The 24,009-nt window shown below is 38.7% G+C and overlaps 1 protein-coding gene across 1 annotated transcript in view; it reads left to right on the top strand.

Annotated features, from left to right (window-relative positions):
• LOC124799297 (piezo-type mechanosensitive ion channel component) overlaps window positions 1-24,009 on the top strand; it is a 715,678-nt gene that overhangs the window by 588,827 nt on the left and 102,842 nt on the right. The window contains exons 36-39 of the mRNA XM_047262884.1: window positions 571-838; window positions 13,114-13,280; window positions 13,364-13,753; window positions 22,413-22,560. Coding sequence (XP_047118840.1) covers window positions 571-838; window positions 13,114-13,280; window positions 13,364-13,753; window positions 22,413-22,560 — 973 coding nt within the window. The remainder of the gene's footprint in view (window positions 1-570; window positions 839-13,113; window positions 13,281-13,363; window positions 13,754-22,412; window positions 22,561-24,009) is intronic.

Genomic DNA, 24,009 nt, shown 5'->3' with positions numbered 1-24,009 from the left:
AGAATGAACTAATATTTTGTGGCAGGTTAAAATTAATAAATTGATAATTTTTTCTTAATGATTAAACTTTCAACTCTTAAGTTATATAAATACAGTCCCCTGTTGTTAACCTAATTCAGACATACTCTAAAGTTGTTTCAGTCTTATTTTGTATGTATAAAGTCAAATAGCTTAGCCTCATGCTGAATGCTGATATTTTAGAAATTGTGAGACCTAGATCTGGTCAGTTATTTGTGTCCATAGGCACTTGCTTACACATAAGTTCTTGCTTTAGCTGTAGTTATCTCGGATTGTTGCACTGCAAGGACTGTAGAACTTTTTTCAGTAACAAGCCATGTGAGCCCATAGAACTGATGATTAAAGCTAGGCTGCCATTTCTTTTTGTCCGGAATCGCAACATAATTTTTATAACCTCTCTTCATTTTATTTTTTGTATTTGGCATGGGTACTATTTGATAACAATTGATTCATACATCTTTATTGTCAGCTCAATGAACTTTAGTATTTAAAACACATTTGTGTATTTCTCTCTCATATGTTTTTATAGTAATCCTTTTGCTTTCTTTGCAGTGGGTTGGAACCACCAAGTGTGGAAGAAATGGATCAGCAAGAATTGAGTCCTTCTGATCAACCACCTATTGTTCGGTTATTCCTGGCACTTTGGTTTGCAATAATCTCACACTCAGAACTAGTTTGCTACTTTGTTGTCTTTTTGCAACAAGTGAAGTCACCTACAATTCTTTCATTGCCATTGCCATTAATGGTCTTCTTGTGGGGAACACTGAGTGTCCCAAGGCCTACAAAAACATTCTGGGTCACCTTGATTGCATACACCGAGGTAACTTCTAGCTGTAATATGACTATATTGTAAATATTTCTGACAAATGGGTTTTGTTTATGCATGTATGAATTTTCTAGTTGCTACTTCTTTAAACCTGAGGTAGATCATGCAGGACAGTGCTAACTCAATACTGGGTTTTCAGACACTTGTATATGTTAACCCAGTTTGGGATAGTGCATTTGTCCAAAGTTATAGTTAATAGTATGTGCTGTCAGAAACTTTTAGCAGCAGTGGTTTCTGAAGTGGGTTCTGAGATCATGAAACTCATGTTATGCTAAGGTATATTCTATTATGGTCACAAAAATTGGTGTGTATACTTGATATGGCTTGAGAAAATGATTTTGCAATTTCTTCATGTGACACCAACAAACCCAGAGTTTACTCCCATCACCGAAAGTAGTATTCCATTGCTAGGTCAACTTATGTGGTATCCTAGTCCCTCCCTATTCAAGCCCTCCTTCCAGTCCTCCTCTTCATGATGAAGGTTCATGACCTGTCCTAAACATTCACCCTTAACTCGTACTGCAGTCAAATCACATAGAAATTTCACATCTTATCAAGAAGAGGCAAAAATGCCGCGTTATACAGGGTGTCCCGAGAGACTCGCTTGAATTCTTTACTGTTTGTTGCACCATTGCATTTAAAAAAAATTACTATTTGTTAAAATGTTGTAAGATGCATTATAAGCAAGAAAAACTCTGATAAAATATGCATTGTGGGAATGCTTCAGGAGTAAAGCCACATGCAATGAAGACAGAACTAATACTCTTATCCTTATTGAATAATGAACGTAAGATGTCCGTGTTTAACAGTGCTTGTCAGGCTATGACTGGAACCAGACAGATAACACAGCTTAGAAATGAAATTACTAATTTGAGATAGAAACAGCTAAATTATAATTGTTATTGTAAATCACATCAACATTGACAGTCACATAATAATCCAAATTTTATTTGCTATTTATCACTGTCATATATTTAGATAATTGTCCAAATGTTACCAGGACCTTTTTTGGCGTGTAATAAGGAATCAAGTCGTTTTAACCCCATAGCATAAAGTCCCAAGTTATTTTTTATTTTCTTGACAGAAACTTAAAATCCCAAATATACTCAGGCAGCTGATCATCAGGGCTTATTTCAAAGAGGTATCATCACTGAAGACATTTCTACTCCAGTCAGTGACATTCCAGGCTGAAGACATGTCTGGAGACACCCCAGTCAGCAGTGGGATAACAACCTGCCATACACCCCTACAGCCAGGAGTGATGGTCCGGAGTGCCATGCCTTTTGATAGCAGGAACCCAGCGATTGTCATTCCCAATACCCCTACAGCACAGTGGTACGTGGACGTTATTCTATAACCTGTTCCATTGCCCTTCATGGGAAGCCATCCTTGGCTTACATTTCAGTAAGATTATGACCACCTGCACACAGTGGGAGATTCTACTGCTTGACTTTGTGCTTGCCATACCCTGCCTGCAAGGTCGCCAGATCTCTCTCCAATTGAGAATGTTTGGAGCATTATTGGCAGGATCCTACAACCAGCTCAGGATTTTGACAATTTAACACACCAGTTGGACAGAATTTGGCATGATATCCCAGAGGAAGACATCTAACATCTCAAACAATCAGTGCTAAGGTGAATAAGTACTTGAATATGGGCAAGACGTGGACCAGTATGTTATTGACTTGCGCCATTTGTGAAGCTCTTTTTCTTGAATAAATTGTCAATTTTTGTGAAATCTTAATCGTTTGTTTGTCTGTACATGTACATCACATCTACCAATCTCAATCTCATTCGGATAAGTCCTTTGTGGTTTGTTCTCCCCCACCCCCCAGCCCTCCCTCTTCCTCTCTCCATCCAACTCCTCCAAGATTTCTTCTGATCACAAGAAACCACTGTGAAGTACTTGGTTCAAATTCACATCTACATACAAACTAAAAAATGATGTTAAGTTTCAGGATACTGCAGTCAAAGTCATGAGTATACTTGGGATCTTATTAATGATGGTCTTCAGAAATTTGTAACTCATTCTTTTGAGTTTTAAAAGCTGTCTTTATAATTCAGTACACATAGACATTCATTAGAGGACATTTTCATTGATAAAAAATACAATTTTTTGGACTGTAATTTGTAAATAAATTAACATGGTATGGGGTTAAAATATGATATATGAACATATAGGAGTTACATTCATTCATATGAATATGCTATACACAAGAGATAAATATATTTTGTAAGATATTTTATCATATATAGTGCAGGTACTGCAATGATGGGCATTTGTGCCCAATACTTATTTGACAATAAATAAATAAGTAATTTGGATTGGGAAGGGAAGGATATTCCTCGTTAAATTTCAGAATCACATGAGAGGTATCATCCCCCCTTCCAACCTCCCCCCCCCCCCCTCCCCTCCCACACACACACACACACACACACACACACACACACACACACACACACACACACACACACAACACACACACACACAAACACAAACAGTGATATTTTGCCACCCACCCAACCTACACAATATCCATTTCAGTCTCTTCTCCACTCCTGCTACCAACCCGTTGCCTCATGGCTTGTATCGTTGCAATACACACATAATCAAGACCCATCCCATACATCTTCCTGCTATCACCTATTCCAGTCCTGTCACTGGCATAGCTTACCACATGAAAGGCATTGTCCTCTGTGAAAGCAGCCACGTCATCTACAGATGTGATCAATGCAGCTTCTATTAGGTTGGAGTTCTGCACGTTTGTCTGAGATTGATTCCAATATTTTGAGGGTCAGTCTGTTACATAGAAGTCTCTCGAGGAGCCTACATACGACATGTGAGAAGCTGCTCAGCTTCAATCAGTCACACAAAATGTGGACAACTGCACTACCCATGGAAGAAGTGCTGACACCCTCTGCAAATGGGGAGAGATAACAACTCCAAATTGCGAATGCAATGCTGCAAAAACAAACAATCCAGCACATAGTAGAAGACTACCCGTCCAAACTTACAAGGGAACCATCATCAATTTGCTAGCCATAACAGAGGAGGTTATCAATTACATTCAATGTCTGGTTGTTAGTTTGTAATTAAATTGTATATAAAGTGCACAAGAATATCAGTATTTGGTAAGAAGCATTAATCAGCATTCAGAATAGCACAAATTCTGGTTAGGTAATTTTGATTACAGGGGAGGAATATAACACGAACTTCCAACTTCTGGAAGGCCACACATCGGCAGTGCTGAAGCCACTATCGCTGGACAGCAGATGATTTGGTTTAAACACCAAGTTTTTCTGGGTGCTGTACAGTAAACAATTTGAAGATGTTGTGGAGTCCCTTCCTGTATCTGCAAGGGGGCATTCATTAAATAATGCAACACAATTTTTTCTAAAAGCAGGTTGGTTTTATTCAGGATCCCAATAAACCATATTCTTTCCCACTCCTTTGGATGCGAAACCCAATTTTCCAACTACTCCATTCAATGCGACGGTCTTATGCCACCTTACTAGCAGGGCATGTATGTCTGTATGGTACGACTCTACTGGTCGACATTGGTGCCGAAATCTTGTTGCTCAATAACCTGTCGATCATCCATGTACTGCTTCCTATGGAAGCCAAACAGATGGAAGTCAGAAGGTGCAAGATGGTCTTAGGGTGGATGAGGAAGAATAATCCAATGTAGTTTTGTAACTCCCCTTCAGTCTGCAAACTTAGATAAGGCCTTGCATTGTCATGGAGCAGGAGAAGATTGCATTTTTGTGGTGGTGAAATCACTTTTTCAGTTTCCTGGAGATGTGTACAGCTGGGCAGCACACAGGAGAGCAGACAGGTGTACATAACCTAGTTGCGATGATTCCAGATTCCTTGCCCAATGACTCACTGTGCTTTTGTTCATTGCCAGGTGTCTATAGACATTCTGCAAGTGCTTGTGTATATCTGCAATGCTGTGGTTTTCCACAAACAAAAGAGACAGTGATGGCTTTCTGCTTGGAACACAGCACTGTGGCAGGAGCCATTTTGAAGATTATGTATAGTGACATCACCAATTAGCGCTTTGTGAAACTGTAGGGGTTGAATTGGGAATAAACCACGATGTCCCACAACACATTCCACATTTTGTCAATTGAAGTTGGTTAAGAATAAATGTTTTGAATTACTTATTGAACATCCCTTATATTATAGCACTGCACAAGTTGCTGTGCAGTATGTGATTGATGATGTGTAGTTTCAGATAATATTTTTTACAGCATTGCTGACGAGTAAAATGAAAAGAGCCTGCGGAGGTATGCAACTCTGTTACAGGCTGTAAGTAATGTGAAAATGTTCACATATCACATTTAAATAGAGTGCATGCTCGGTCGAGCCAAAGCACCTCAGTGCTATCCCTGTAGTAATGTGGTTTCTGAATATTCAGAGGCATCATTGGCATAATTTTCTGTCCATGACAAATCCAAGGAAAATATAAAGAATAGCAAGATCATCTCTCCTTAGTCTTCAGTGACCCAGAGGAAACATTTAATTCAATTCCAAAGACTATATTCAGAATGTATTGCTGTACACTGTCTTCTTGCACTCATTAAATGTTGTGACCGCCATAAAACCACAAAATGTTGGACAATTTTTGCAGATCATCGGTTGTGTCAGTAGAAAAGGCAAAATTTTAGTTAAATCTTTGGGTATAGCATGTGGTGTAAGTTGTGGGACATCAGTGTACGACGCAAGTTCTACAGGAGCAAAATACAAGTATAATTTTTTTTTCAGTCTGGTTTTGATGCAGCTCTCTTTGGTACTCTATTCCAAGCAAGCCTCTCCATTTCCAGTAACTACTACAACCTACATCCATTTTAATCTGCTTACTGAATTCTTCTCTCAATCTTCCTTAACAATTTTTACTCCTCACACAGCCCTCCAATGCTAAACTAATGACTCCTTGCTGTTTGAGAAAGTTTCTATCATCCAATCCCCTCTTTTAATCACCTCTTTTAATTAAGTTGTGCCAAAAATTTCTTTTCTTCCCAATTTTCTTCTCCTCATTAGCTACACAAACTGTTCATGTAACCTTCAGCATTCTTCTGGAGCACCACCTTATGAAGATTTCTTTTCTCTTCTTGTCTGAACTGTTTATTGTCCACATCCATTTCAATACAAGGCTGCACTGTGGACAAGTGCCTTCAGAAAAGACTTCCTAACACTTAAATTTATATTCAGTGTTAACAAATTTCTCATTTCTCTTTTTTAGAAACACTTTTCTTGCCATTGCCAGTCTGTGATTTATATCCTCTGTACTTCGGCTATTATCAGTTATTTTAATGCGCAAATAGCAAAACTCATCTACTACTGTTTGGTGTCTCATTTTCTAATCTAATCCCTCCAGCTTTGCCTGATTTAATTAGACTACATCCCATTAGCCTTGTTTTTCTTTTGTTGGTTTTCATGTTACAACCTGCTCTCAAGAGACTACCCATTCTATTCAACTGATCTTCCAAATCCGTAGGTGTTTTTATTTCTTGTCTCAGCACTTTAATTTCTTCTCCAAATTTATCTTTGGTTTCATTTGCTGTTGACTCAATATGAAGGTTGAATATCGTGGGAAGGCTAAAACTTTGTCTCATTCCCTTCTCAACCACTGACAGCCCCTTGTCTCTTACAACTCCAATGGGGTTTCTGTATATGTTGGAAAGAATATTTAAAAAGTTATTATAATTTTGTTTAGGCGTCATAAGCAATTTTTGTTGTTTTTTTTGTGGGTCAGACTGGTGTGAGAACTGTGGTCTCAAAAGCAGATTTGTTACATATCAGCTAGAACAGGTTTGTTACCCAGTTGTAGCACTTATGGCTGTGACATTTTTCATGACAGCACTCAAGAATAACATCTTTTTCATCATGACCAGTGAAACAAGATGAATATATCTGGGAGACAGGAACATTCAATAAGTAGCAGCTTTACATGGAATAAATGGCTGGTATCTAAATGGATGCTTTGCTCTTTATTCCTGTTTTTGTGCTGTAACTACGAAAGTACAGAGTAATAGTATTGAGAAAGGTGAAAGCCCCTCGTATTTGACAAGTTTATGAATATCTTTATATTTTATCTGGATATTCTGCAATTCATTCAGGATTATGTGAAACGCCACAAATGAAATGAAATTAATATCATAAGATAAACAGGGAGAATAAACTCACCAGACAAAATATGTCCTACCCTTAAAAAAGCACATTGTGAAACGTGAATGTGGCATCAGTTGTATGGAATTACTGAAAAGGTGAATAAACATAGAGATGAGACAGAAAATCAGAAAGGAACTATAGTATTTGGACGTGCCCATGATTGCACTGTGAATAGAGTTGCCTGACTGCTTTCAGTGTATCAGTCTAGACTCTCCAACATGTTTACAAGGGATGGTGTACCACTTGCAGCCAAGTCACATGGTGCAATAACAGTGGCTGTGGAAAGATCATGACCAACAGAGAACAGAGATGATATTCATGGCTTGTCAATGACAAAAAGTTTCAAATCTGGTGAGTATTGAATACAATGGACATTCTTCATTGCATGCCTTGTAAAATGCAGTTGCTTGCAGCAGCCCATCAAGCCATGTATCTTTGATGGGTCAAACTACACAAAAACTGAGCAATTGCTGACTGGAGATGTGCACAAGGCATATCCCAAAAGTTTCAAGAATAATTAGTTTTTAAGAGATTTATTTCTTTTTAAAGCACAAAACGTTAAAAATCTTCAAAGTATGTTCCTTCCACATCTACACTTAACTGTCACAGGTTTGCCCAGTCTACATAGGCTTCCTAGAAGGCATCATCAGAACTATCCTAAGGCAACACATCAAAGCTTCTTTTACACCCTCTAGCGACTTTTAGTGGTGACCCTTCAACTTCCTCTTTGTTCCTGAACACAAAAAGATGTCTGGAATGCATGGTGACTGAGGCAGTGTGGCTCAGAACATTGTTGTTATACAAAATCCAGTTGTTCACAATGTCTCTTCTGATGTATTTTGTAACATGTGAGGACACAAGTGTAAAATTGGCTGTTAACCTTTTCTCCTTGAGGCACAAATTCACTATGAATCACACCCTTGGATTGAAAAAAGGTGATGAGTGTTCGGAGTGGACAAGAAATCTCCTATCTGATACAAATCACAGTGACTGAGGGGTCACAGCTTTCACAGGAACAACTTTACAGTATCTGGCTGCAATTTCAGTCACAACTAGATATCACAAATAGAAAATAGCAAGTAAAAGTAGCATTTAAGCATTATAACATTTAGTGCTACGTGTCATCTATTTATTGACATTTGTGCTTTGTTCTAAGAACCTTGTGTCTAATACTATAATGTACAACATGCATGTCATAGAAATGAATCAAGAAGATAATTTTCTCTGGAAAATTCTGCTCTTGGTGTTTTACCTGGCAGCAGCACTGATGTGTTTGGTTAGTGTGTGATATTGTAGCTCCCACTCCTGAAATCTCATTGTGTAGTGTAGCCTGAGGTCGAGGTTAGGTTGGAAGGTGATAATTCGGTTGACAGTATGTGAAGCCAGTGAATGTGATTGCCAAATAAATATTATGGAAACAAATTGATCTATCATGTGGCCTAATGTTTAAGTTCATGCCATATTTAAACACACTTAATGCACACTTCATAAAAAACTAAAACAGCAAGGTAAATTCAGAAAACATGTATTAGATAGTGGACAAGGCTCTGATGAGTATTTTGATGTGTGTTACACACACATATATATCATACATAAACTACAAAAAGGTCAAGGGGGAGGGGGTAGGCTGGTGGGTGAGGAGTACATTACATAACTTTTATCAAATGTTTAACTGTGGTGTATTTGCAAGATGGATATTTTTTTGACATTATAATAAACAGATAAACTTTTTGCATATCTTTAAGAGTTGCACTTAAACTGTTTCCAGTGTCAGCTTTTAACTGAAAGATCTGTACTTCCTACACTTCTCACTTGCACATCACAACCTTAAAAAAAAGTCTGTATCAATAACTAGGTGGCAGAAAATTTAGGGTTAATGGAAGGCTTTAACAAGGCAGAATGGAATTTTCACTATTCACTCACAGTATGTATCACATTTATTTACCATCCCTATTAAATAATATAACAACTTCAATGACATACCGTTGAGATACTTAGTGTGCACACCTTACAGATGAGAGCAAATCCCTTCCATTGTATTGTCATTGTTCACCTGGTCTATACAATTTAGCAGATATGCTTGCTGGTGCCTCTTATTTTTTGCTTGTGACTTATCACAATGTAATATATATGGTTATAAATTGCAGGAGTCGTATTTTAATGTTGGTGGTGTGCAGAGGGATACAAGATGTGAATTCATAAAATGTGGGCTTATACTATTACAAATTGCAACAAAAAATTGCATTTATCAAAAAGTAGCATTCATGGAAATCACTGATACTGCAAAGGTCTCAGACAAACCCATCCTAAAAGCACTGCCTAGGGCTTGCTCATGCAGGCCTTCTTCAGGTGAGGTGAAATTTTCATGTGCCCCTCACTGCTTTGTCATTTTGATTCAGGACGATACTCAGAAACCCGTGTCTCATCACCTGTCACTACTCTGTCCATGAAGTCAGAATCACTTTCATGGTATTCCAACAGCTCACAACACTTCAGCACATATATTTACTTCTGTTCATCGGGCAGCACTTTTGGGACCATCTTTGTGCACCCCTTTCTCATTCACAATTTGTATCTCAAAATGTAGTAAACATTCGATTTTGGCTTACTGCAATCTCCTCAGTATTGTACACTTAGGCATCAATACCCACTAAAAAACTTTTTACAATTGCTCTACGTTTCGTTGCATTCAGGATGTTCACAGATACCCCAAATGCTCATTGTTGATGTTTTCTCAGCCATTCCAAAACATCTTGAGTCACTTGGAAGTTCTCGATTTGGACATGGCTTCATCCTTTAAGGCTTCCCTTATGAGGACCACTACCTCAGAGCCCAATTTTTTTGAGGGGAATGCAAAATTTGATTGCGTAGTGCTCCTTGATTAACCACTGCATCTCAAATCGTGATGCACCACCGAAACACACTATGTGCAAAGTGCAGTCCTCATGCTGTCATTGCCCAAAGGCAACTGAGCCAAGTCATCTTCATTAGCAAAGACCTCTCACCTGCCAAAAACAGCACCGCCCTAACCCTTCTGGTTCACTGGAGAATTTTTGAAACCCTGTAGTGTAGTCCAGTGAGTTACTAATTTATTAGAATGTGTACTCAAGAATGTAATTCTGTGTACTCTTTGCATTGTATAGATCCTTCCTTTTCCAGCATATAGATAACTGATAGTAATCTGTGTAAAGTTACACATATGTTTTTTTTAAGTACACTGCTGGCCACCGTAAATGCAACACCAAGAAAGACAAGAGGTAGCACAACAAAATTTATTTTGTAGATAACATGTTGACCAAGTATCAAATGATTACGTTTACAGACGTCTGAGACATGTGGTTCCTGCCAGAAACAGTAGCCAGAGTAGCCGCCATTGTAGGAGATCACCGCTGCCACACGTCTCGACATTGAGTCAAAGAGACATTGGATGTGTTCCTGGGGTACAGCAGCCCAAGCAGCTTACACACGTTGCCAAAGATCATCTGGTGTGGCAGCTGGGGATGTAATCTGGGTCACTCGTTGAGCAACCATGGACCACATGTTTTCTATCGGCAAAAGATCCGGAGAGCGAGCCGGCCAGGGAAGCACTTCAATCTGGTTATTGACGAAGAACCTTTGGACAATGCGTGCCACGTGTGGTCGTGCATTATCCTGTTGAATTATGGCTGTGGCAGAGCCCTGAAGGTAAGGAAGGACAACTGGCTCCAGCACCTCGGATATGTAGCGTCGGCTATTTAAAGTACCGGCAATGCGTACTAGACGCATGCGAGAGTAATATCCAATACCGCCCCATACCATAATACCCAGTGCAAGACCAGTGTGGCGGCGCATAATGCAGCTGTCCAGCATCCTCTCTCCACGGTGTCTCCACACTCGAATCCGACCATCGTGGTGCTGCAGACAGAAGCGTGCCTCGTCAGTAAAGACAACGTCATTCCATTCTGCCGTCCACATCCGTCTGTCATCACACCATTGGCGACCGAGACGTCTGTGGTTCTGCGTCAATGGTAGACGAAGCAATGGACGTCTTGCGGACAGACCACTCTGTTGTAAACGGCGTCGAATGGTACGCGCAGACACTGGATGATGCGTTACAGATGCAATGTGCTGTGCTATGGTTCGGGATGTCACTGAGCGATCCGTCACTGCCAAGCACACAATTTGCCTATCAGCACGTGCAGTGGTGCACCGAGGTGAATGCGATTGACCACGTCGGTCCGTCATACCCTCCTGCATCCAACGGTCACATATCCGCATTACAGTTGTTTGGTTTCGTCCAACACGATTAGCGATTTCTCTGTATGATAATCCACAATCTCGGTAAGCCACTATCCTTCCTCTGTCGAACTCGGATACTTGATCAAATGATGTTCGCTGCTGTCTATGAGGCATAACTGATCGTCTTGTGAAACAACCACAAGGTAAACACACGTGCCGAACGTACACTCGTCAAAATCGCCAAGCCTTAAATGGCGCTATGAGGTGGCGCCACAGGCGCGTGTGATGTGCATCTGCGCTGAAATTCTAATCAGTTGCATATCTCATCGCTGCAAACCCATGGTGTAAATTTCACTTGATTCGGATGCTTCCTTCAGGGTGTTGCATTTACGGTGGCCAGCAGTGTATTTGAAAAAAAAAAGAAAAAAAAATCAGCAGCTGAGTGGTGTATGAGGAGGATCAATTTTGTTGTTGTTGTTGTTGTTTTTCAGAGTAGCTGTTTTTCTCCTAATCTACATGAATAAAGTAATCTAGAAGTAATTGCCATAATTGTCAGCTTGAGAAGATTATTGCTAGTCATAATATGTTGTTAGTATTCTTTACAGAAGTGGCCAGCATTTGTTGCTTTTGTCTGGTAATGTATAATATCACTCATTCCGCATTCCTGAAGACTCTCCTTGATGATGGGTTTTATGAACATGGTAAATGAATGAATCAGTGAATGCTATTTTACCTCTTTTTCTAATGGTCAAGATGTTAAGTGCTCTGAGGGCCAAATGAGTTATTTAACCACAGTGTGTGAAGAGTGCAGTTCAGGATGGAGGTGGTTCTGTGATGCTTAGGATTGTTGTGTTTTTGTCCCCATACAGTAATTTGGATCCACTCTTTCAAATAATGTGAACACTAATCAGGATGTGTATACAACAGTTTTGGTGACTGTCACACACTCTTGTACATCTTCTTTTTGAGTGTGCTGTGGATAGTCTTATATTTCAAGGTACCAACAGTCATATTTACAGACCTGCACACATACATTCCAGGTTTTACAAACACTCAGGCACCCTATCAAGTCTCAAATGGTCCGCCAAATCACCCATCTTAGTTTTATAGAAATTGTTTGGGGTAATTTGGAGCAGTAGACAAAACATGGGTAGTAATATCCCCACAAACTGGTAGCTCTGTGTAAGGCTGTTCTAGCTTGAGTGCTCACCCACAGGCAACCAGGTATTTGCAGGAAGAAGTGGTCAAAGAGCTGACATGCAGTCAGTCAGTCTGTCAACATATCTGAAGAAACTCTTGCTTACAAATTCAAGACCATAACTAAGGGTAGAGCTGGTGGTATATTGTATTAGCACAGTGTCTTCTGGGAGTAACTCATTTTCTTGTCAGTTGTGCTTATGATATATTTCTTTCTTCTGTCCTCCTCTCTAGATGTTAATTATTTTACAATGCCAAAATTACCTCCTTATAGCAGAAAAAGCTTTTCTATTCGCCATGAAATCATATTTGACTATGCAAGGTGTCATATTGTGCTGATTAACACTTGTTTTTAGCAGATTAAAGAACAACATAATGTGCTGGTTACTTTTTCTTTTCATATGAAATTGTTGCCTTATTTTAACAGCTAGAGTTGGGAAATTGTGACCACAGAGCAGAAGGATAGTATGAGAACTTTGTGACTCAGTGTTCATTGATGAGTCTAGAAATTACTTGTGGCTGTAGTAGCACTGAGTGCAGGAAATGACAGAACTTCAAATAGGACAATGTCAAGATTTTTTCTGCAGCTAGTCTTTTGTGAAAAGAAAATGTTTGCATTGTCATGACTCTTTTTAAATGATGTAGTGTAATGAAAATTATCTGTCTCTTCTTGTTGCAGGTAATAGTTGTCCTCAAGTGTATGTTCCAGTTTGAATTGTTACCCTGGAACCAGCAAGCTGTGCCAGACAATGCACCCTTTTTTCCTCCAAGAATTCTAGGTATTGAACGTAAAAGTCATTATGCAGTTTATGACTTATTGTTGTTGCTTGTGGCATTTTTTCACAGGTAAAAATCCTGCATTTCATATTATGTTGTATTTGGTATAGGAGACATACAAGAAATTTATCAACTATGTGTATTCTTCACAGATTCATGCTGAAGTCCCTTGGACTGTGGAAAAGTTCATACCAAGATACAGAAGAATTTGTGAAAGGTGAAGAGGTTTATGAACTTCTGGAAGATGAAGATTCACAGTCTGTTGATCAAAGGAAGACTGCCTCAGAGAGATCAGGTTCAACGGCAGATGACAGAAGTATTCATTCACAAATGAGGCCCAGAGATGGTATGGGATCCTTCCGTAGGAGAAGAAGTACAAATTATGATATTATGACAACAGGTGGTCGTAAGCTTGCATTTTCAAGAGGATTTCCAGATGAAGTCATTCCAAGAGAAGCAGGAAGCCGGAGAGCTACCCTTATTGTTGTCAAAACGGAGGATGCTGAGCCATTTCAACATATTCCTCAAGTTATGCTTGAAGCGTAAGTATTACATTAAGTTGTAATAAGCTTCATACTCTTATGACACAGTTTGTGCTGAATACTGAGAATGATCCAGGAATACAGTGAAAATAATTCTTAGTTTTCATATTAAATATACATTGCAACAAACCCCCTCCCCTGCCTATTTTCAAAGTTCAGATGTGCACTGTGTGATCAAAAGTATCTGGACACCTGACTGAAAATGACTTGAAAGTTCGTGGCACCCACCATCGGTAATGCTGGAATTCAGTATGGTGTTGGCCCACCCTTAGCCTTGATTACAGCTTCCACTCCCACAGACGTATGTTCAACCAGTTGCTGGAAGGTTTCTTGGGGAATGGCAGCCCATTCTTCACGGAATGCTGCACTGAGAAGAGGTATCGATGTCAGTCGGTAAGGCCTGGCATGAAGTCAGCATTCCAAAACATCCCAAAGGTGTTGTATAGGATTCAGGTCAGGACTCCATGCAGGCCAGTCCAGTACAGGAATGTTATTGTCATGTAACCACGTTGCTATAGGCTTTATGAACAGGTGCTCGATCGTGTTGAAAGACGCAATCACCATCCCCGAATTGCTCTTAAACAGTGAGAAGCAAGAAGGTGCTTAAAACATCAATGTAGGCCTGTGCTGTGATAGTGCCACGCAAAACAAGAAGGGGTGCAAGTCCCCTCCATGAAAAACAAGACCACACCATAACACCAGCACCTCCGAATTTTACTGTTGGGACTCCACATGCTGGCAGATGATGTTCACCGGGCATTCATCATACCCACACCCTGCCATCAGATCACCACATTGTGTACCATGAATCATCACTCCACACAACTTTTTTTCCACTGTTCAGTCGTCCAATGTTTACATGCCTTACACCAAGTGAGGCGTCATTTGGCATTTTCTGGTGTCATGTGTGGCTTATGAGCAGCCACTCGACCATGAAATCCAAGTTTTCTCACCTCCCGCCTAACTGTCATAGTACTTGCAGCGAATCCTTATGCAGTTTGGAATTCCTGTGTGACAGTCTGGATAGATGTCTGCCTATTACACATTACGACCCTCTTCAACTGTTGGCGGTCTCTGTCAGTTAACAGACTAGGTTGGCCTGTATACTTTTGTTCTGTACATGTCCCTTCACATTTCCACTTCACTATCACATCAGAAACAGTGGACTTAGGTATGTTTAGGAGTGTGGAAATCTTGGATACAGACGTATGACGCAAGTGACACGCAATCACCTGTCAATGTTCGAAGTTCGTGAGTTCCACGGAGTGCCCTGTTCTGCTCTCCCATGATGTCTAATGACTACTGAGGTCCCTGATATTGAGTACTTGGCAGTAGGTGGCAGCACAATGCACCTAATATGAAAAATGAATGTTTTTGGGAGTGTTCAGATACTTTTGATCACATAGTGTAGCTTGAGCTGAGCATTTTTAATATTATTCTACTTTCCATTGTTTGATTTTGGAAGTATCAGATATAGACCCCTTCACTGTATTATGCAGTATCTGATGGGAGAGACAGCTTTAGCACAATGTTCATTTTTGTAAATAAATTCCAATCTTCTCTGATGTGTGTATGTGTGTAATGATTCTGAATCAAAATCAGGAGTGCTTCTTCAGTATACTCTTCTGATACCTTCCAAAGTCAATCCTATCATTCTACAGCTTTGGAGTTTATTCCTGAACCAATGTGTTGCTCTGACCTTTGGCTGGTGAAACACACAACATATACAAATGCATGCACAGGTTCTTCCACTCCCACAATTACTGCAATCACCGTCCCATCTCAAAGACACTTGTTGCCCCTTGAAAATAATAAATCTGCACAGTTGTTGCATTATCCAGTATAATAATTTCTTATGCAGTTGTACTATTAATGAGTTTCATTAATCGGAAAGGCAAAGGCATTGTTATACATCACTCTTCTGGAGTGGTAAGTAATACCACATATTCCGTCACTTAGATGAATCAACTTAGGACAAGTTCATTCATTGTATTTTAGACATGTATTAATTTGTGCAAATAAGTAATGAGTTTCACAATTGCTGTTGATCCCGTACATGGAAAAATCTCTGCCTACTGCTGCCTTATAGAAGTAATGCTTCAAACAATGAAAATCCGGGATGAAATGTAACAATATTAGAGAATGAAAGCTTCTACTCACCATATAGCCGAGATACTGAGTCGTGATAGGCACAACAAAAAGATTCACACAAAATTTAGCTTTTGGCCATTAAGGTCTTTGGTTTCAGTTGTCTGAGACTGCAGACGTGTGTGCAAGTTGCGTTTGCATGAGTGCGCGTGTGTCTATTGGTGACAAAGGTCTTAATGGCCGAAAGCTACAATTGTGTGAATCTTTTTGTTGTGCCTATCGTGACTCAGTGTCTCCACTATACGGTGAGTAGCAGCTTTCCTTCTCTATTATTGTTACAAAAGTAATACTTCCCTTTTTAAGAATACAGCAATAAGATCTGCTTTCCTTTCCTAGCTGTTTTGCTATTTTTCTTAATACAATAATGCATGAGTGATTAAGTATAGTGCTTCTATATACGCACACATTATTTTCGTAACTGAAATTACATCCATATTTAAGAACTACCACTTCATTTATTTTCTCTGTATCTGTATATCATTTCATATCTACTGTGTTTTCCTCTCTGAGCAACTGCAGCTCAGTTTTCTTAATGTTCCTTTAAAAATCTAATTATAAGATCATCTTTGTTTTTAGGTATAATTATAAGATATAGTGGAGATGCTGAGTCGTGATAGGCACAGTAAAAAGGTTCACACAATTAAAGCTTTCGGCCATTAAGGCCTTTGTCAGCAGTAGACACACATACACACACGCAAACACACACACTCACATAAACACAACTTTCACACACATCTGCAGTCTCAGAGAGCTGAGACCACACTGCGAACAGCAGCACCAGTGCATGATGGGAGTGGTGACTGGGTGGGGGTAAGGAGGAGGCTGGGGCAGGGAGGAGGAGAGATAGTATGGTGGGAATGGCGGATAGTCAAATGTTGCAGTTTAGATGGAGGGCAGGAGAGAAGGTGCGGAGGGGGGAGGGGGTAAGAAGGGGAAAGGAGAGAAAATAAAAGACTGGGTGTGGCGGTGAAATGACGGCAGTGTAGTGCTGGAATGGGAACAGGGAGGGGGATGGGTGGGTGAGGACAGCGACTAACGAAAGTTGAGGCCAGGAGGGCTACGGGAATGTATTGCAGGCAAAGTTACAACCTGCACAATTCAGATAAGCTGGTGTTGGTGGGAAGGATCCATATGGCACAGGCTGTGAAGCAGACATTAAGGTGAGGGATATCATGTTTGGCAGCATGTTCAGCAACAGGGTGGTTCACTTGTGTCTTGGCCACAGTTTGTCAGTGACCGTTTATACGGACAGACAGCTTGTTGGTTGTCATGCCTACATAGAATGCAGCACAGAGGTTGCAGCTTAGCTTGTACATCACATGACTGGTTTCACAGGTAGTCCTGCCTTTGATGAGATAGGTGATGTTAGTGACTGGACTGGAATAAGTGGTGGTAGGAGGAAACCCTTGCCCTGCAGGAACTTGAGCAACATGCACAACGCCACCTCAAAAAGCTCTCCATCCTACTCACTTCCTACTCCCGCCTCGGAGTACCACTGTCCACCACTTCTACGACGACCTCCAAACCTCCCCCACGCCCCCTCATAGCTGACAAACCCTGTCTTGTAGACCTACTACATTTACCCCACCCTCCAAAACTCCCACCCACCACCATACAGAACCCAGAACCTAAACAGACCCTCAACACAGTTATGAACCTTTCCTCCAGAAACCTTTGTCCCACAGAAATATCAGTCCTCTCCAAAGGCCTCACCTTTTGCGCCACTCCCAAATTCAACCATGCTGGACTAGTTAAAGACCTCAGCATCATTCTTCAAATCCCTCAACATGCAAACTTACCTTACATTTGCAGAAAGAACCGCAGTCCACCATCTAAAAACTGATCCCGACCTTATAATCCTACCTGCAGACAAAGACTCCACCACCGTTGTTTTGAACCACAAGGATTACGTAGCAAAAGGACATCTAACTACAACTGTACTGTTCCATCCCAATACTCATATTGGGCTAGACCTATCGACTACTTACTGCCTTTTGCTTAAAAGAAGCCTGAGACATCCTTCCTTCTACCACAAATCTCCCTTTTCATTTCTTCTTTCCTCTCAAAAAATATCTCCCATCATTAGTAATGTACAATTTAAATTTAAAAGTATAACTGAATCTTGCTCTTTTTCTTACCATCAGTACTTCTCTCACTTTTTTTATTGCTAGTTTGAAGTCATTAGTACACAATCTTAAAACAAAATCAGGCATTTCAGCTAAGTCAACCTTAAATATTATTTGGTACCTAAAGTCGTTGCGATCAAACAATTTTTAAAAAAAATTTCTTTTTAAAATTCAGTCTTGATCGCACCACGTATGCTACAAGAACATAGGTGACCAGTTTCGGTCATATCAATGACCATCATCAGACCTGTAATTTAATTTAGAAAGTAATAGAAACCTTACTAGATTGACAATAAAATATGACAAAATGCTTATAAGGATAAAATACAATAAGATTAGTTGTACCCATGGCATCCTTCGAAGATGGTAGGTGGAGCACTCTTCTCAGCTGCTGTGATGTCAGCTGGTGCCAGCAAGTGACAGGCATACACTTAAATACGAAGATGCTCCGTCTACCTCTTCTCCCTCTACCTCACGTCGACCATTCAGTGTAAAGCGGGTTCACATAATTGTCAAAACGTAAAAAAAAGTTATGTATAAAATATCTCTTTACAACCATGGAAATACTTAAATATTGTATAAAATATCAGTTAAAAGCTTTAAAATAATTATGCAGACGTATACTCAGTGTGCCCTATATGGGCTAAGGTGGTACTACCACAATGGTTTCAAAGTCAACGATGTTGTGAAGGTCTTTGGCACTGCGGCATCATATCGATATGTGAGTTGTGGAATGATCAGCTGCAGAGTGCTATGATATTACATACACTTTTTAAAATGTCATAAAACTGATTTATTAAAAATGGAGTCATATTTCATAATATTTCTAGTTGGAAGTTTAAGATTGTGATATAAATATTTATGTACTGTTCTAAGGTACATTTCTGCCATGGATACAACTGGGTCCTATTATTTTCTGAACAAAAGAGTACATGCGTGTTCATAGAATTTTGTCAAAGAGATCATAAAAATGTTTTTCATGAAAATCCAACTGTTCATTGAGAAGCAATGATGGTTCATCTCCATAATGGGCATATATCTCGATCTCTTAAAATATTCATTCCATTATTACAATTATCACCAGTGGCAAATAAAGTTAATATAAGACACACAGACTGAATCTGGCATAGGTGTATATTTGCAGTCGAGATATCTTAAAGACTAATTAGTCCATATGCATGTCCCACTTAAAGTTGTCCTGAATTATGATTCCCAAGAAATACAACTATTTTCCTTTTTTACAATTACATTTCCTATGAATAACTTCATACCATGGTGTTAAATTCCAGTACTGCAGTCTTTGAAGCACTAACATTCAGATGGATTGTATTGAAATACTTGATTATTTCATTCATAACACTGTTGCACAACACCTCTAAACTATTGTAAGCTTTGTGTATGCTCACAATTGGTGTATCGTCTTCAAACAGTACTTCGTATCATTAACATAAATTAAGAAAAGTAGGTGTTCTAACATGAAACCTTGTGACAGTCCATATTTGATACCAATTATTTAGCATACAAATGACCCACTCTGTGCATTGAGCAATGTATATTGTTCTGTTGCTCCTATATGATTATATTAATTCATAGGCTGTTCCTTAACACTAAGGATCCACAGCTTGTCAAGTAATTTAGTGATGTTGACATAATCAACAGCTTTTCCAAGACCAAGGAATTTCTTTGTTCTCTATGGCAGTTGTTATTTTGTCTGCTAACTGTGCTATGGCTATTCAAGTTGGCTTGTTCTTCATAAAGCCATTCAGATTTTCAAATATTAGATTGTGTTGACTCAGGTATGTCATTAGTCTGGTGTAAATAACTTTCTTAATTACCTAAGAAAATCCATGTAAAGTTGAAACGAGTTGATAGTTATCAGTTTTAGATTTAGCACCTTTCTTGTAAATTGGGGTTATTTGTGCTATTTTTAGATTGTGTGGGAAACTACCTGATGTAATTACATCATTTACTGCTGTTGCCATGATATCAGACATTTTGTCTATGCACCTTTTGAATGTGGTGATAGACAACCCATCATAACCTTTGATATTGTATTGTTTAATTACCTTATTATTTATTTTACCTCCTTGCTGCTAGTTGCACCATGTATGTGCTTTGTTGAACTGGATTGCCCATATTTCCATCCTACAGTGTCACTGATGGGTTTTCCAGCAGAACAAAATACTCATTAAAAACAGTTGTGATTGACGTATGTCCCATCAGTTTAGTTGTAATGGTGTACTAAACTTAAGTAATTCCTCCCACAGAGATCTTTCACAGACAGTACATGATGATAAAAGTGTATTAACAGGTAACCCATTATTTTGCTGAACCTTTTTTCAATTAAATTATTCAAATGTTCTTCCTATGTTTCAAATGTGGATCCTTTCAGGGAAAGGAAAAAATAGTGTAGTTTGGTGTTTTTCCATGAATTCCTAGGCTTAGGCCATAGAATTGAAAACTATAGAGTTCGTCTAAATGGGTCAGTGCACCACTATGTCTCAGAGGCTGCTGCCTAGGTAACTTGTGTGGGTTGCACAGAAAAGTAATTAGAATAGGCAACTCTCAATCCATTCCAGGTAATGGTAGCTGCAGGAGACGCCAAACTATCCATCACAGATAAGAATTTTTAAAACCCTAGTGATAGACTTTCAAAGCATTCTCAATAAAGTACCAAAATTTAAAGCTCTCCTAAAAAGCTATGGAATGCACATAATACGAGGTTCAGAAAGCTGCCTCAAACTATTAGAATGACTGCAATGGGACTTTTGGGATGGATCTTAATGTATATCAAAAGGATAGACTAATGGGAAATGTAGGTGATGTAGTTATAACAGTAGACAAGAAATTCAGATCCACTGAAAAGCCCAGCAAAAGCTTTGTATCTTGGGACTATAATATTGATGCATTTCAATTAAAATCAGTCAGCTCTTGCAAATGTTTGTGTTAGGATGCTATCAGTATACAAGGAAGACTCATTTCAAAACATTTGTGTATCATATCTCAGATCATATTCAACTGTATGGGAGCCATGCCAGATAGGACTAATAGGCGATATTGAACATAAACAGAGGAAGACAGCACAAATGGTTAAGGTTTGTTTGACTATGAGAAGAGCCTCCTGTAAATGCTGGAAACTTCATTTAGTACACACTTGAAGATGAGAACTATCCTGCAGAAACCTATTTATTTCACTATGTTTCAAGAATGAGTATTAAGTGAAGAATCTAGGAATATATCGCAGCCCCCTATAGTGCTTCTGAAGGGATTGTGACAATGAGATTAGACTAATCACAGCATGCGCAGAGGCAGTTAAACAGACTTTCCTCTTGCACTTTATGCTTAAATGGAATGCAAAGAAATTCTTTTACATGTTGCCTTGGGAGATAGCTGTTGACAATCTGGTGTTAAACACTTAAAAAAAATTACAATCCACATTATACACATTCAGCTTGGCAAAATGGCTGAAGTATTGTCATGTAACCACATAATGACTGCTGTGGCATGACTTCATCAAAACATTATGGAAGTCTACAATCATGTGACATATTAAAATCCACCAGGAAGTTTCAAATCAGCACACACTCCACTGCAGAGTGAAAATTTCATTCTACGTGGCATATTGTTGTTACTGTTTATTGTGCTAAAATTAATATCATATCTTTGAATTTCAGTAATGTCTTTATACAATGTGGTGTTGTAGTGATCTGATTTTTTAAAAAATAGTACTCATTTAAATTTGCTACCCAGTCAGAATCACTCTCGTGTTTCTTTAACCAGGTACTGTTGCTATAAAAATGTATGTTGTATTCCCCTATTTTCAAAGCATTTGTTAGAGACTTGGCCAGTTATATTATAGCATTTCAAGATATCTTCAGATGTAAAAGATCAAATACCAGGCAGAAAAAATAATCCTTTGATTTCAACGCTGTAATTGTCAAAGATGGCAGCTTTACCAGATTGTCTCAGGGTGTTCTTATGGTTATCCACCTAAGCATTAGGTCACACTTTCAAGGAGACCAATTGCTCATAGCCAGAGAAATGATCATCTTCTTTTGCTGTCCTTAGGAGCTATCTAATTTCTTTGCTGTTAGGTAGAATTTGCATTGGAAATTTGTAATTATTGATAAATCAGTGTTGTAATATACGGAAAATAGGCAGAAAAACAATAACAGTGGCCTCCCCACTTACTTGAACTGTGAAGCTGCAATCAAGCAGCTGTTTATTTTTAATGTTTCCTCATCATTTTCAGATCATATTTCACCTTTGCCACATCATTTATACAATTTTTCTCATGTTATATTTTTATATTATTGTAAATATTTCTTATTGCTGTAGGTAGTGCCAAATGCATGTAGTAAAAAATGTTTAATTTCTTGCTTTAGGGGCAAAAGATATGTGAATGCTGTTCAGGATTTCTTCCATCAGCTTTTGCATCCAAGCCTTCAAGTCACTGCTGATGTTTATGCATACATGTTCATGTGTGATTTCTTCAATTTTATAATTGTCATCATGGGATTTGCTTCATTTGGGGTGAGTAGTCATAGATGATCATGTACGCTGGTGCAATTGTTGTAAATGTAGAATATAGTATTATGTTGATGACCCATAGTTCCTGAGATTTCTTGTATTTTTCTTATGTGATAGGCTGGGTTGGAAGTTCCATTTTTCTTGAGATATAGAACAGTGGTTCTCGTTAATCCTGGGTCAGTATTGTACAGAAGGAAAAAGCATCAACCCAACTGGGTGGCTGGAGTTTTATATATATTTTTTCCCAGTTTGAATGGTTAAAGCCACTTCACAAACAGCAGATATGTCACATGATTAATACAGCACATCTATCTTCACTGTACTATTTAAAACCAACAGTCTACACTGAAATACTCAGCTATGTTAACACTTACATGGCAAAGTTCTGGTCACAAAGTTGATATTTCTGTTGTGGCATTTCAAGTTATTGATACAGTAATCCAATCACTGTGGCTTTTGATGTCGGGCTACTACAGTGCATCATTCACCCTTGTAAAGTCTACGTACTGTTCCATTCTGCTCTGCCTTAATCAGTTCACTGTCATTCTACATTTGCATTTTGCAAGGGAATAAGGGAAGGATATATCACAGCACAGCAACGTGGAAAATTGACTCTGCAAGTACTGCATGTGTTAACATATTGTGTTTCAAGCAGATGTTCAGCTGTTTTTGCCAAATAATACCTCATTTATAACTCTTCCTTCAGTGCTACTATGTCTTTAATATTTAGATTTGGTAATCTTCAAACATCAGTTGCACACAAATGCAGAGTTTTGCGGACTAATCAACTTGGTGGGTGGCAGATCACACAGCTACATATTCTAAAATGTTTTTAACTTGGTTTTAGCTGTTCAGGCTAAGGCAGTTGAGTAGATCTTCATATTTTACCCAAGAATTAATCTGTTTAGATTTAATATTCATTCTGTGTATACCAAACAAAGAGGTTTTGTAATTTAAAGTAATTAAAAATATTATGATGATAATAATAATAATAATAATAATAATAATTAAAATTATAATTATAAATTTATCCAAGGGCTGTTCAGTAGGCAACCTTCCAAGGAATAAAGGTATGTTTTTCTTTAAAAAAAATTTCCAATATAGTCCCTTTTTTGGAGTGAACGTTCTTTCCAACATCCCAGCCTTTCTTTTTAAGCTCTGAAAAAAATAGGAATTGCTATGCTTTTCAGAATATGCCTGAATCGAAGAATACCATCTCATATGAGCATTTTTTTAACTGCAAGTCATTTCTTCATATAAGGGGTCAAAAACAAATCACAGTAAGACAGTTTGGGTGGATATGGGGACTGCAGTTCATGCAGTTTTGTGACAACTTCAGATGAGTGTGCTGGCACATGGTTGCAGGAAAACAATATTTAATTCATCAAATGGGGTCATGTTGCCTTCAGTTTCTTGCTTAAGTGCTTCAGTATATCTCTGTTTTGTATTCTC

The sequence above is a fragment of the Schistocerca piceifrons genome, chromosome 5, assembly GCF_021461385.2.
Source record: "Schistocerca piceifrons isolate TAMUIC-IGC-003096 chromosome 5, iqSchPice1.1, whole genome shotgun sequence".
NCBI classification, from domain to species: domain Eukaryota; kingdom Metazoa; phylum Arthropoda; class Insecta; order Orthoptera; family Acrididae; genus Schistocerca; species Schistocerca piceifrons.
The sequence above is the reverse complement of the archived record's forward strand: the minus strand, read 5'-3'. Positions and strand labels throughout refer to the sequence as shown.